The following is a 13,124-nucleotide window of genomic DNA, read 5'->3' on the forward strand; positions in this document are numbered from 1 at the left end:
ATAAGACGTGAAAGGCGACCTCGTGATTTGCTCATATTGAAATTTACTGGAAAATAAAATAAGAAAATTGTGATTGTAATTGTGACCAATACACAGAATATTGCCTTATTGTTTGCTTGTTATTACAAACACAAAAAATATTGCCTTATTTCAACTAATCTCAAACTAAGAAATGACAAGTAGAACCTAAATTGTGATTGATCAGCCCTTTTGCTATAGTTTGCATTTTTTGCATGAAATACGTTTTTGATACAATCGAAAAACAAAACTTAAAATTTGGTGCAGAAACCTTTGAAAATAGAAAAGTCAGATGTTTCAGGTTTCGGGGCTGTCCCTGGGCAACATTGAGTTTCAGATCCGTCTAGAGATTTTCAATTGGGTTCAGGTCTGGAGACTGGCTGTCATGGTTTGCACAGGGTTCTTGCCCTGCACTCACAGGGTTAAGTGTTTGTGGCCTCTTTCTGGATCTGGGAGGGGTATTTATACTCACTCTTTACCAGGGTTCTCTGTCAGCTATACTTTTGCCCTTGGCTTAGTTTAAGTGACCCCTGTGCGTTTGTGCCTTGTGCAGTGTGCATGCTTCTGTGTTTGATATCTTGGTTTCTGACCCGGTCTGTCCCTGTTGTGCGCTTGCCTGCCGTTTCTGTACCGTCTATTGCCCGTTCTGGTTTACTGACCTCTTGCTAAGTCCTGACTATCTGCCTGCTGATTTGGTAGTCTATTTTCCTGGTTTCTGACTTTGGCTACGACTCTGGTGATTCTCCTGTCTACGTCCCTGGTACTTCTGCTGTTCATACGGTTTGACCCTTAGCCTATTCCTGACATCCCTCTTGTCTAGCGCTCATCGGTGCTTGTTTGTGCTATTCCTGCTGGTAGGATCTTTAGTTCTGGCCGGCATCTCTCTCTGCTCCTGCTCCCTCTGGGAGACCTGCAGCGGGCTCCGCCCCTTGGCGGTCACGTGCTTCAGGTCCTGTTTGCCTGAAGCATGCATCTCCACCACTGATGCCCAGCTCCACAGGTATCTTTTAGCATAGTTTGTTCTACTCAGGACACGCGCACTGGCTCAGTGACCAAGTGCAGTGCGGTGTTCTGACATTGGCTAGGCCACTCCATGAACACGAAATGCTTCTTTTGGAACCACTCCTTAGTTGCCCTGACTGTGTGTTTCGAGTCATTGTCATGCTGGAAGACCCAGCCATGACCCATTTTCAATGCTCTTATTGAGGGAAGGAGATTGTTGGCCAAAATCTTGCGACACATGACCCCATCCATCCTCCCTTCAATATGGTGCAGTCGTCTTGTCCCCTTTGCAGAAAAGCACCCCCAAAATGTTTCCCCCACTATGCTTCATGGTTGGGACAGTGTTCTTGGGGTTATACCTTCTTATTCCTCCAAGCACAGCAAATGGAGTTGATACCAAAAGTTCTACTTTGGTCTCATCTGACCACATGACCTTCTCCCATGCCTCCTCTGGGTCATCCAGATGGACATTGGCGAACTTCAAACGAGCCTGGACATGTGGTGACATGAGCAGCGGGACCTTTCATTCCCTGCAGGATTTTAATCCATGATGGCGTAGTATGTTACTAAGGGTAATGTTTGAGACTGTTGACCTTGCGAAGTTGAGTCCTGGACATAATCCAGTAATTAGAATCTACAACTTTATTATAAGTTTATTATCATACACAACATCCAGTTAAAACTCCAATTCATTTAGAAAATCTACTTGTTATTCATGGCTTGCTTACCTGCAATGTACTGTGTCCTACATTTTTTATAAAATTGTTCTGCTGAGGTGTTCCTTCTGGCATGACTCTCAGTGACAAGCTGTCTTCGTGCAGCAAGAGTCATCATGTGATAATACTAAGGCTCAAGACAGTTTCTCGGCAGCTTGCTAAGTCATTTCTCAGTACAGCTGTTTCAGGGCACATCCACAGCAGCGCAGTAGTGTTGAGAAAGACCTCACATTTTAAATCTGATCATTTTCTTTGCCTGGTTGTACGCCACACCAAGTTCTCTGTCAACCAATGTGAGTAGGTAGTTATCTAGGTAGTTATCTACTTTTCTCTGTCGTACCCTGATGAGCAAAAGGGTAACAATGTTCTGAACGTATTTGGCGGTATTTGCTAATACTATTATTATTACACCTACTACATATTGGGATAGGATCTTGAAGATGGGAATATCCCTTTAACACAAAAATATGATTTACACAATAAGTCACTATAGCTGTTAACTGAAATAACCTTACTGACGTCACCGCTTGTCACAGCAGCCGGGGTCACACACTACTCTGTGTGTTCCAGCGGCCATGGTGAGTTGTAATGATATTGATGTCACCGCTCATCACAGCCTCCGAATGTAGCAGTGGGTGGATCATTGTGGGATATCCATATTATGGATTTACGGCTGACCCCAGTGGTTTATTTTATTTTTGGTAAAAGAGGGTAGTCGTTGGGGAGTGCTTTTTGCAACTAAAGGAATTTTCTGTGTGTTTTTTTTTACTACGAGTTTAGTAATAAGGGTGTCTGACAGTTGGGAGAAGAAGTGATAAGTGACAGCAGCAGTCGCAGGCAAAAGGCTGTTAGGGACAACGGGGCCTAGCACTCGGAGCAGTGGATTGCCAAAGAACCTCTCCTGTGTTAATCCGTCTGCTGGCCAGGGAACCTCAAAATGGACGTTGGGGCTCTTGAGCACATACAGCCTGTGAAGCTACAGGGAATGATAGACTCAAATTCTAAGTGTCGAGAAGTGATGCAATCCAGGTACACTGCTTGTGGTGGAGAAAAATTCCTAGTGCTAGAGTAGCAAGAGGGATGCTCTACTGATACCGAGAACTAGGGCTGAAGTTGTGTCGGGTACCTGTGGAAAAGACAACAATCCATTGGGCCTTATCTTTTATGCCTGTTGGTAAAGTCTGCCAGTTGTCAAGTAAAAGTTTGATTGTTTTTACAAAACCTGTGTCCTCTGGATTGATTGCTGTCAAGGTTTCAGAAGATGAAAACCTGGAGTCAAAGGAGGCCTGCGGGCCAGAAGTAAGAGGACACAAAGCAGCACACCGGGACATGTCTTGTCTGTAGAGTACCAGAGCGTGTGGGAGCAGCAGCTTGCCACGACTACCTTGCATGGGCACTTTACAATTGCATATTAAGTGATAGTTTTTGCAGAGGGGAAAACACAGAATTGAAATGATATAACAGCCAAAGATATTGTTGGACACAAACAGGACAGCTTATTCTGAAAAGTTACTCTTTATAGGAGAAGTCAATTTCCTCATGCTTGCACAAGAAAATGTTCTTCTCAAACACCAAATCTGATTTATGACACCTATTCTGTGAGTAGGGGTTATACTGTCTCTTTTTTAGTGTAGTTCAGTATATCAAAGATTTTTGGGTTCATTCCACAAAAGGGGCTATGCTGCACAATTCATTAAAATGCCAGAAGACCACTTTCAAATAAAAGTATTGACAAACTAATCTCCTTAAGATGGTGGAAGTTTTTTTCTAAAAGGATCATTGGAATAAGTGCCTATCCTTTTTTCAAACCAGGCAACAAATGGATGCTAGTAATAGACATGATTTTTATAAAAAAACATTTAGTGAAGGAAAAGTTCAAGATGGACATAACAAGATTTGTTAATTTTATAATTTGTTTTGTTAATTCGGCCAGCATAAATATAACAGATGCATAACTACATATTCCCATACTTACTGTTCACAAAAATTCTCACAATTGCTATCCAGACAGCTTACAGTTGCTAAAAAAGTAAAGAGAATTTTCATGCTACTCAACCTAAACGATGACTCATGAAATCTATCAAGAGATTTTCCTTCAGTATTATTTCCAGATTGCCCCCAACAGTTTTCTTCCCTAGAGAATTCATATCCACAACCTCATTAAAGTTTCAGTATTTGAGTTTTATTTCAAGTTCTTATTGATAAAACTGTTGAACAATCAAACCCAAATTTAGATACTAAGATTTTCTGATCTATGTTCCTTAATCGTTGGTAAAAACATAAATGAAGGAACTTTAAACATCAAAACCGATTGGCTAAGCCGCAACTCCATTCTTCTCAGATTCAACAAAAGATGGATCTCCCTCAACTGGTTGTTTATTCTACCAAGAAAAATGCCAAACTACGATGTTAAGCTTATTTAATCATCAGGATCGACTAAAACCCTGAAATGGTCTGTTATGTCAGTCCATGAAATTCCTTTAATCTCAAAAACCTTTAGAGAAATTGATAGAAAGTAAATGTCACTCTTCTCTACTGGCCTTGTCAGGGCTGGTTCTCTATTACATTACCGTTTCGAAAAACAGATTCTGGAGACTTTGAAAGCAAGAGAATATTCTTTCACAGAATGAGATCTGTCACCTAAATCCAGCCAGGCTTTACCTAATGGCTGGAAGACGAATTAAAAAAGCTTCTTGAATACGGAGTTTTCAGAAGATGCAGTAAAAACCCTATTTCCACTCTCAATGTATGTCACTAAAAAACTTTTGCCAGTATGTTGATAATTTTTCAAAATTGGTGCTTTAACAACCATATTTGTGTCTTCAGTTCTACAATTTTTACAGTAAGGCCTAAAGAAACATCTTATATTGAACATTCTGAAAGTCCAGTTTTTTTTAAATTTACATTTAGAAGACAGATTTTCTCATCATTTGTAAGTAAAATGTTTTCTCAAAGTAATAAAATATATTACAGCTACCGTCCATCATCCATTTTCTTCTTGATATTACCTCATTGTGCTTCTGCTGGCAATTTCCTCTATCAGAAGAAAGCAAGTACTTTCCTGCACACAACTTTACTTGAGAAACTAAGTAGTCTGTCTATTTCAATGAACTATGTCAAGATTTCGCAGTTCTTTGCTATTATTGCTTTTCAATCAATTTGATGTGCTGCTGTAGGACATTTAGGAAATATAACAATTTACTCACCTGAAATTTCCTAGAGTGTGAAGGCAGCACACTTTCTCGGTGCATAGAATCTAACTGTTGTCATTCTTTGGTATGCCCATATAGTACCCTAATTAAAGCTTCATGAGTTAATTTAGTGCTCCTAACATATTCTCCTTTCTGCATCTAGCTAGGCATAGAAACTTTAACCTATAATATACTGCCTACAGTCTCTAGGAAATGAAAAAGTCAAGTAAATGTAAAGTGTACCTCCACTTTCAAAAGAAAAATTATTATAGTGAAGGACTCTAAATAAAAATCACTCTATTAGAGGATTTTGCCATGGACCCGCAGAACATGCTGAATGAAATCTGTATTGCTTACTGCTCTTAGTTACTGTCTTCAGTGCGGGAGAGAATGCTGTAAGACCCTATGATGCTTGCTCCCACAATGAAGACTGTGGCCTAGCAGCAGGAGCAGAACAATGCCTACTTTAGTGCAGCCCTCAGTACAATCCCTGGACAGTCCACGCTGTGGGTTAACAGCAAAATCCTTTAATAAAAAAAATTCTACTGCAAAATCCTGCACTATAATCCTTTTTCTTTTGGAAGTGGAAAATCTTCTTAGCTGACATGTGGACATTGGAAAGCTTTAGTTAGAATATGACCTACTGACTTCTTTGTGAAGTGGGTAGTCTACATTGGTAGTCTTGTACATTGTTCTTTAACTTGACAACAATTACATCATACTACATGAACCACTCTGTTGTATGTCATTGATCAACCACATACAGATCTGTCCTTCCTTAAAGGTGTTTGTCCGAGCACAAGTCACTCTATTTATTTAATGCAATAAAATGCAAATTATGTACTAATCATACAATGTGATTTTCTGGATTTGTTTAGATTCTGTCGCTCCCACTTGAAGTGTACCTACGATAAAAAATTTACAGACCTCTCCATTCTTTGCAGATGGGAAATCTTGCAAAATCGACAGTATATCAAATACTTATTTTCCCCACTGCACTTGCAGTCCACTAGATGTGCACAGCCTCACGCAATGCAAGTGTATTGAGGGTGGCCAGACACGTCTAGTCGGAAAGTGGCAGGAAACATGCAAATAGCACCAGAGAATCTGTGCTCTGCGAGGATTCTTAACTTGATTTGTACTCTAAGGCTGGACAACCCCTTTAACTTGTTTCTAAAACCAATATAGCCTGAGATGTATGGCAGGAGGTGTTAGACAAACATGAAAAACAAGTATATATCCAGCAATCACTACAAAATTAAAAAAATATACATGTTTTTACTTGAAGGCACAAGATCATATTGAATTGGCATCATAACAAATTGTATACCAATAAATAGTCTATAAGGAACTGTATGTTAGTTTAACCTTTGCTTTTTTTATAAATAGTGCCAAAAGCCCATTAAAAAAAGTTTTTATAGCTTGCAATAGAAAAATAATGTGCTTTCTGACAATGAGACAACAATATGCTTTCTGTTGTTTAGACGTCAGACAGCTTTAGGCATAGGACAAAAAGACAAACAATAAAAATAAAAGTGACATAAACAACAAATACCATATAACTTAGTATTGAAAATGAATCCCCAATGAAATTTTTAAACAGACTATAAAAGCATCCTATTAACAATGGTTGCCATAGGTATACAGTACCATTGTCATTGTCATTTTTGAGAAAAAAAATAAAATGGCTTATTTTGGATAATACTCACTTGCCATTTATTCAATTTCTTCTCCATTTGCAGTGATAAATGCCTGCAACTTAACTACACTGGTTTTTGGACAGTTTGCTAAGAATAATCACCCTTCTGAATCATTAGTATTCCGGGCGGTCTCCTTTACGCTGTACACTGCACTTATACTTATTCGCATCACCTGCTCCGATTTAGCACAGATTCACCATAGACCAACTTAGAGATACATAGAAATGTAATTTCCTTTGCAGTAAAGGTAGAGTAGATAAATATCTAACATCTTACTGCTGTACATAATGAGTCTGATGAACCTTCTTAAGAGTAAACCACTTTAATGACTTACTTTAGGTACGATGTACAGGTTTTTGTTTTTTTTTCATTATCATTTCTTAAAACCCTGTAATAAAATTACTTTGAATCATTTTAAATGTATTTTATTAAGATCCATAAAAAGCACCAATTCCTATTACAATGTTCAATTTGCATAACACATATATCCGCTAAACCATCTGCAGAGTCATGTAGTCATGGACTTCTTTAAAACCCATAATGTCAATCCTGAATAATATTTCCAATTTTCAAAACAAGCTAAAAATATGACAATAGTTCAAATATCAAAATATTAAAAACATATTAACAATTTATCATCTCAAGATATACTGTAAATAATATCTATGTGTAAATTATAAAAAGGCGAACACCTTGGAAATGAAGTCCACCTACAGAAGAACATTTGACTTACACAACATTTTGGCTTTCCACTGTTTCACTGTTTTTTTTGTAGTAGCTCATCCAGTAGTAATTCTTAGCATGACATTAGACTAGACAGTTCTTAAAGTATAAAAATTCCTAAATATCTATCACATGCTCTAATTAGTCGCTGTAGCAGATCGACTGTACAATACGTTGCAATCAACAGACGGCAAACTTTAATGATTCCAGATCTGTTCTGAAGCTTGGCGCTCTGGAACATGCTTTACCGGTCACCGATAGGAATCATGACAACTCGCTGACGTATGAAATGTGGGGCACTGTGAATGAATGTGTCGCAGGTGCAAAGACAAAATAGCCCTTCCTGTAGCAAATGTAAACATTTCTATACAACCCGAAACGTATCTGCCTGCACTGGGGCAAGTAATGTGTAAGTTCTAACAAGGCAAAATAATAGAAAAAAATCATCGATCTCAGCAGCAATCATGGTTTTTTCACAATAATCCCTGTACAGTTCCCTTTATATAAATATATATCGAAATTAAATACAGATCTATGCATATAATTCTAAAGCATTGGAGAGGCCAGGAGTGAGGCTAAAACAAAGGGAAAGAAAAAAAAGCTTCTGGTTTTCGAATCATAAATAAAACATTCATAGGTCAAGCAATTTTCAAGCTACACAGACTGTATCCTGCAAAAGCAAAGATGGAGATGAGGCACGTTGTTCTTGGTTTCTTCGGTATATACACACACACATACGGTATTAACCACATACATGCAGACAGACACATTTAACACATACAGTAAAAAGTGTACCGGTTTTCTACAGGCAATGGACATTCCCCCAATATTGGCTCATTGAGTGTTGATGATGCTATGGAGGCACAAAGTGTCCCACGCATCAGGATGCCTCTATTTTCTAGCATGCTCATGAAAACTGGCTCCACAGTGTACAGGCGACAGGTACAGTTCATTGTAGACAGTCCCTATTGATTATTCTCATTCCTATATTGTAAACATTTTACAAAGAGCTGTTTGCGTTGGTTACTGACCATAAGCTTTGGTTCATGATGGTCATGAGAGTACAAGTTTGTGCAACATTGAAAAAGCCAGGGATATAGCAGCAGGCAAAGTTTATCATGGCATGCAAGTCCTCAAGATGTTCCATCATCCTCCTCCACGTCTGCCAGTTCGGTGTCTTTCAGGGCCTCGCCACTTGTTTGCTTTCTAAATAAATGAAATGATGATATTATAGATCAGTTGCTTGAATTACAAAACACCATTGGAAATGAATGCACGTCTTTTATTGCAAAAGAAGAGAAATTAGGTATTAGGTACAATTATGGATCTAAGCCAAGCAATAACCTGCTTGTGACGGGAGTAAGTAAGCCCTCTATTCAATATTGTACCAACAACAAAGAGAATAGATTAATAGTATACATACCAACCGTGTAGAACTCTGCAGGCCTGTCTTCAGGGTCATTATGGGACCCTGTCCCTTCACTTATTAAACCCTCCCCCCGCGCTAATTCACTTCCCTGAAGAGTCCTCGTTGGTGGGGACAAAACAAGACCGAAGGGACTAGAGGTATTTCTAGGAGACCACACCTGAGTACTGTCGTTGGTAGGACAGAAGTCTTCACATGGGGCACGACAAGGGAATATTGTATCGACTCTCCTACCTTGTCTCCTTTCCCTATTGGTTGGTTTTTCTTCAGCAACCGGATGAGGCAAGAGGCAAGAACCATTTATTATAATGCACAAGTTTTTTCGGGTTCTTTTTTTTTGGGAATACCTAGCTACTATTTTGCTCAGTACAATGTTATATGTATTTGTCATATGCTTTATTAGGCTTAGTGCTTTTAATATTAATTAATAAAAGTTAGGTTTTATTCCTATTCATCTATTCTTCTCTCTCTGCTGTTGATACGATTATGGATCTAAACAGACACCAATTTGTGAATCTTTCAAATTAAAGAATATTTGGGACAAACTTCTTTTAAATTTAAAACAAATTGGGACAGATCCAACTTCCAGATAAAGAGAAAGAAAATGCCTTCATTGCTGTAAGGGAGAAAAAGTATTGAGTAGGCTTTTTAACCTTCTCAACTCCTAAAATGTTCATGATAATATGCTCACAAAGGATTATACAGACATTCTGACACAGTGGCTGTCAGAGATCTATTCAATAATGTATACTGTTGGTATTGTGAAATATTGTGAGAAATCAAGTTCAAAGTACAGTCAAGGACTTTTTATTGCCATATGTTCCAGCAAATGTTCTATATAAAACTAAATTTGTGACTTAACCCCTTAAAGGGAATCTGTCACCCTATTTTTCAGCTGCCGACATCGACATCAGGGGCTTATCTACGGCATTATGTAATGCTGTAGATAAGCCCCTGATGTAACCTGAAAGACAAGAAAAAAGAGTTAGATTATACTCACCCGGGGATCCGGTCCGGTCCGATGGGTGTCGCCGTCCCGTCCGGCGCCTCCCATCTTCTAACGGTGACGTCCTCTTCTTTGCTGCCTGTCGTGGCTCCTGCGCAGGCGCACTGCTCTGCCCTGTTGAGGGCAGAGCAGAGTCCTGCAGTGTACCGAGAGTTCCAGCGCCTGCGCACTGCAGTATAGTGCAGCGACCAAAAAAGGTAATTTGCATAGCACTGTACCTTCGATCACAGCTGAGTGCTCACGGTGTCTTTTGACAGTGTGCGAACCACGGCTCTCTGATGAGATGGGGATGATTTCACTGCCGATCAAAAGCTGAGTTCTCCGCGCTGTCATGCACATGACACCTTGGCAAACACTGGATGTTCAGTCCAACCCATTCAAGTGAATGGGGTTAGGTGCTGTTCTGGTACCCGAACCCAAACTTTTTGTAACTGTTCGGCCGAACCCGAACACCCAGGAGTCCGCCCGTCTCTAATTATATACTGTATGTAAGGAGTCAGAGTCTGTCCATTTGATACCGTGTATAGTATAGCATGGCACTACTGCAGGGTGCACAACTAGGTTACCCAAACCAAAGCACAAAGGTGAAAATAACTTGGCACTCTGTGCATCTGTATACCAGGCCTTTGTATGGCTATAAAAAGTACCATGTTGTCAAAATCCCAAAATCATTTATACATAACAGCATGTGGGCTTATAATCTAAATGTGTGCTTACCATTAGTGGTCAGTGGATGCAAGCTCCTGGCAGGATGCAGTTTCCACTGCTTGTCTTGACAAGATGGTACTTTTTATACCCATACAAAGGCCCGGTATACAGATGCACAGACCTTGAATGAACAGGTAAAAATTCTTTCTCTTTGCATCCATTTAAACATTCACCGTTATATACCTTACACATGGCATACTCTCGTATAAAGAATCCCACCATAACAGGAAGCTGTACAAACGTGCCTTAAAATTTCATATAACAGGTATGTCCATAACACCACTTTAATGTTATTTATAACCATTTTTTCTACAATCATCTCCTGACATATATTACTTTATTCTAGCCTCACAAGGGTCTGCCATACAGGCAATCTCAGCATAAATATCAGATAATGTGCTCTCCTTCTTCTGCATGCATTGACATACTTACCACCTTATACTTACCTCTTGGTGCATGTTTGTTAGCAGAGATTCTTATTGTAATAGGGAGCTGGACAGCTTACCTTATATACTCCGTCCAACAGGTATTTTTTCATAGCACCCCTTTGATCCCCATTAAAGGATTAACCTTTTTCATTTTGGATCCCTTTTAACTTGCAAAATCCCGTTATATTTCAATAGGAGCCTACATAATTCTCGTTCTTCTACTCATCCACTAAATTTTTTTTTTTTTAAAAAGCAGTCGGGTAGGTGTGTTTTTCTTTTACTGTTCCTTTAACTTTTGTTTTCGTCCCACCTAGTTTTCCTTGGATATTAATAATATTATTATATTATCATTTCTTGTCCCACCGTATTGGTGTATTTATTTTGTTCATATACAATCATATACTGTGATTATCTATATGTCTACATGAGGACATAATTGTTGTATAAAAAAATTTTTTGAATCATGTTTTTTGTTTATCATGTTTAAATCTCTTTTCGCAGACTGATGAAGGCCATGTAGGCCGAAACGTTTGCAGACTGCCTAAATAAAATTTACTTCTATTCTGGACGCTATAAGTTGAGTGCCAAGTTATTTTCACCTTTGTCCATTTGATACTAACTCCACCAAAATGGACACTGACTCTGACTCGACAGCCCTGATGCTTATAACATGACACTGTATGGGGATAGATTGAGCTACTAGTGTTCTGTCCCCATCATTCTTCATTAGCCGGTGTAAAGTGGTCGAGAAACAAGAGTCAACGACTTCAGTATTGTCGATCACACTCATTAAACGGCCTGAACTCAGCGCATGTAGATACAACCAAAATGTTTGAGTGTCATTGTGCAATATGTGAGCATTGGGGGCCTTATTTTATTTTTTTTGCCTAGGACCCCACTTTGTCTAAAACCGGTCCTGCACACATGTAGTCTCATTGTACCTACTATTGTGTGCTTGATTAGTAACATCTGGCTGCTACATATTCCCATAGTAATGAGTTTACGCGTTGTGACCTCTCGACAGAATTGGTGCACCAGTGAAGTTCTTCCAGTGTTAATGGCTGTAGAGTTATGCAGCAAAACTGTTGTTTATTTCTCATCCATTAAATGGAACCTCTAAACAGATTCATACTGCCTGAACTAAGCATAAATCAGAGACTGGCTCCTGCATAATGCATTTATGTGTTGCATTCTGAAACACTGTCAAAATATAGCTGAAAGCATGACCTGGGGCCTGTTTCTTGGACTAGTCACCTTTTCACTGGCTTCAATTTCTCTCACACAACTTTGTGTTTCGGATCAAAACGTACGCATCTGTAATGCAGGAGACCGTCTCTGATTCATGCCGCTCTAGGATTGAAGAGCATCAATTATCTGACAAGTTTCCTTTATTAATAAGGATATGTTCACACGTGGTGTTTTTGACTCATTTTCCCATGCAGAAAAAATGCCACCTTTTACAGTAGATTTCTGAAATATCAAGCACATGCTGCTTATTTTTTCCTTGCAGATTTGGATTAAAGTGTTTTTTTTCAAATCTGCAACGTGTCAATTCTTCAAGCGCAGTGCAACATTTTTGTGCCCATTCAAATGAATGGGAAAAAAAGAATAACATTTTTTTAATTTTTCTAGAGTAAAAACACTCAAAAACACCACAGTTTACTATTTCCCACCAAGTGTGTCAATATGTGCTGAGTTTTGGGCAATTTATGACTACATCTTGAAATGTATTGTGTTTCTTGTTGTCGTTGGAACTTTGCTTTTTTTTGCTTTTTTTTTTTGGTTATTTGCTTTTTTTCATTTGTAATGCTAAAGTATGTATAAATCTACAGTGTCAATAAAGATTGCTATGTCTTTACCAATATTTTAAGTGTCTACTTGAGGAAAACCACAGCATTTATTATCACTGCACACAGGCTGGAACATCTCAGACCAAGCAAGATAAGATAATTGTATAAAGACTCATCATAAATATGGACATTTGGGTTGTTTCACATAATCCAGATAGCAGTGACAAAAAAATGTAAACTGAGCAAAACAAGACATAAGGCAGAGATAACAGTGTTAGAATACAAGCTATGCTCAGCATTCCCTAGTTATCAAGGAGAGAAAGTAAACGTGAGATGTCGGCTTGAGTGACAAACTGGATGGAGAAAATTGAACTGATTAGCTCAAAATCACAGACAGAATGCAGATGCTAGCAGCA

At 38.8% G+C, this 13,124-nt stretch overlaps 1 protein-coding gene across 3 annotated transcripts in view; it reads right to left on the minus strand.

Moving 5' to 3' along the window:
* Nucleotides 1–7,036: 7,036 nt before the first annotated feature.
* CAMKK1 (calcium/calmodulin dependent protein kinase kinase 1) overlaps nucleotides 7,037–13,124 on the minus strand; it is a 433,796-nt gene continuing 427,708 nt past the window's right edge. For all 3 annotated transcript variants that reach the window (XM_073590582.1, XM_073590580.1, XM_073590579.1), the window contains one exon: nucleotides 7,037–8,556. In XM_073590582.1, the coding sequence (XP_073446683.1) occupies nucleotides 8,484–8,556 (73 nt within the window). In that variant the 3' untranslated portion in view covers nucleotides 7,037–8,483. The remainder of the gene's footprint in view (nucleotides 8,557–13,124) is intronic.

The sequence above is a fragment of the Dendrobates tinctorius genome, unplaced genomic scaffold, assembly GCF_039654945.1.
Source record: "Dendrobates tinctorius isolate UK_male_01 unplaced genomic scaffold, ASM3965494v1 ptg000117l, whole genome shotgun sequence".
NCBI lineage: Eukaryota > Metazoa > Chordata > Amphibia > Anura > Dendrobatidae > Dendrobates > Dendrobates tinctorius.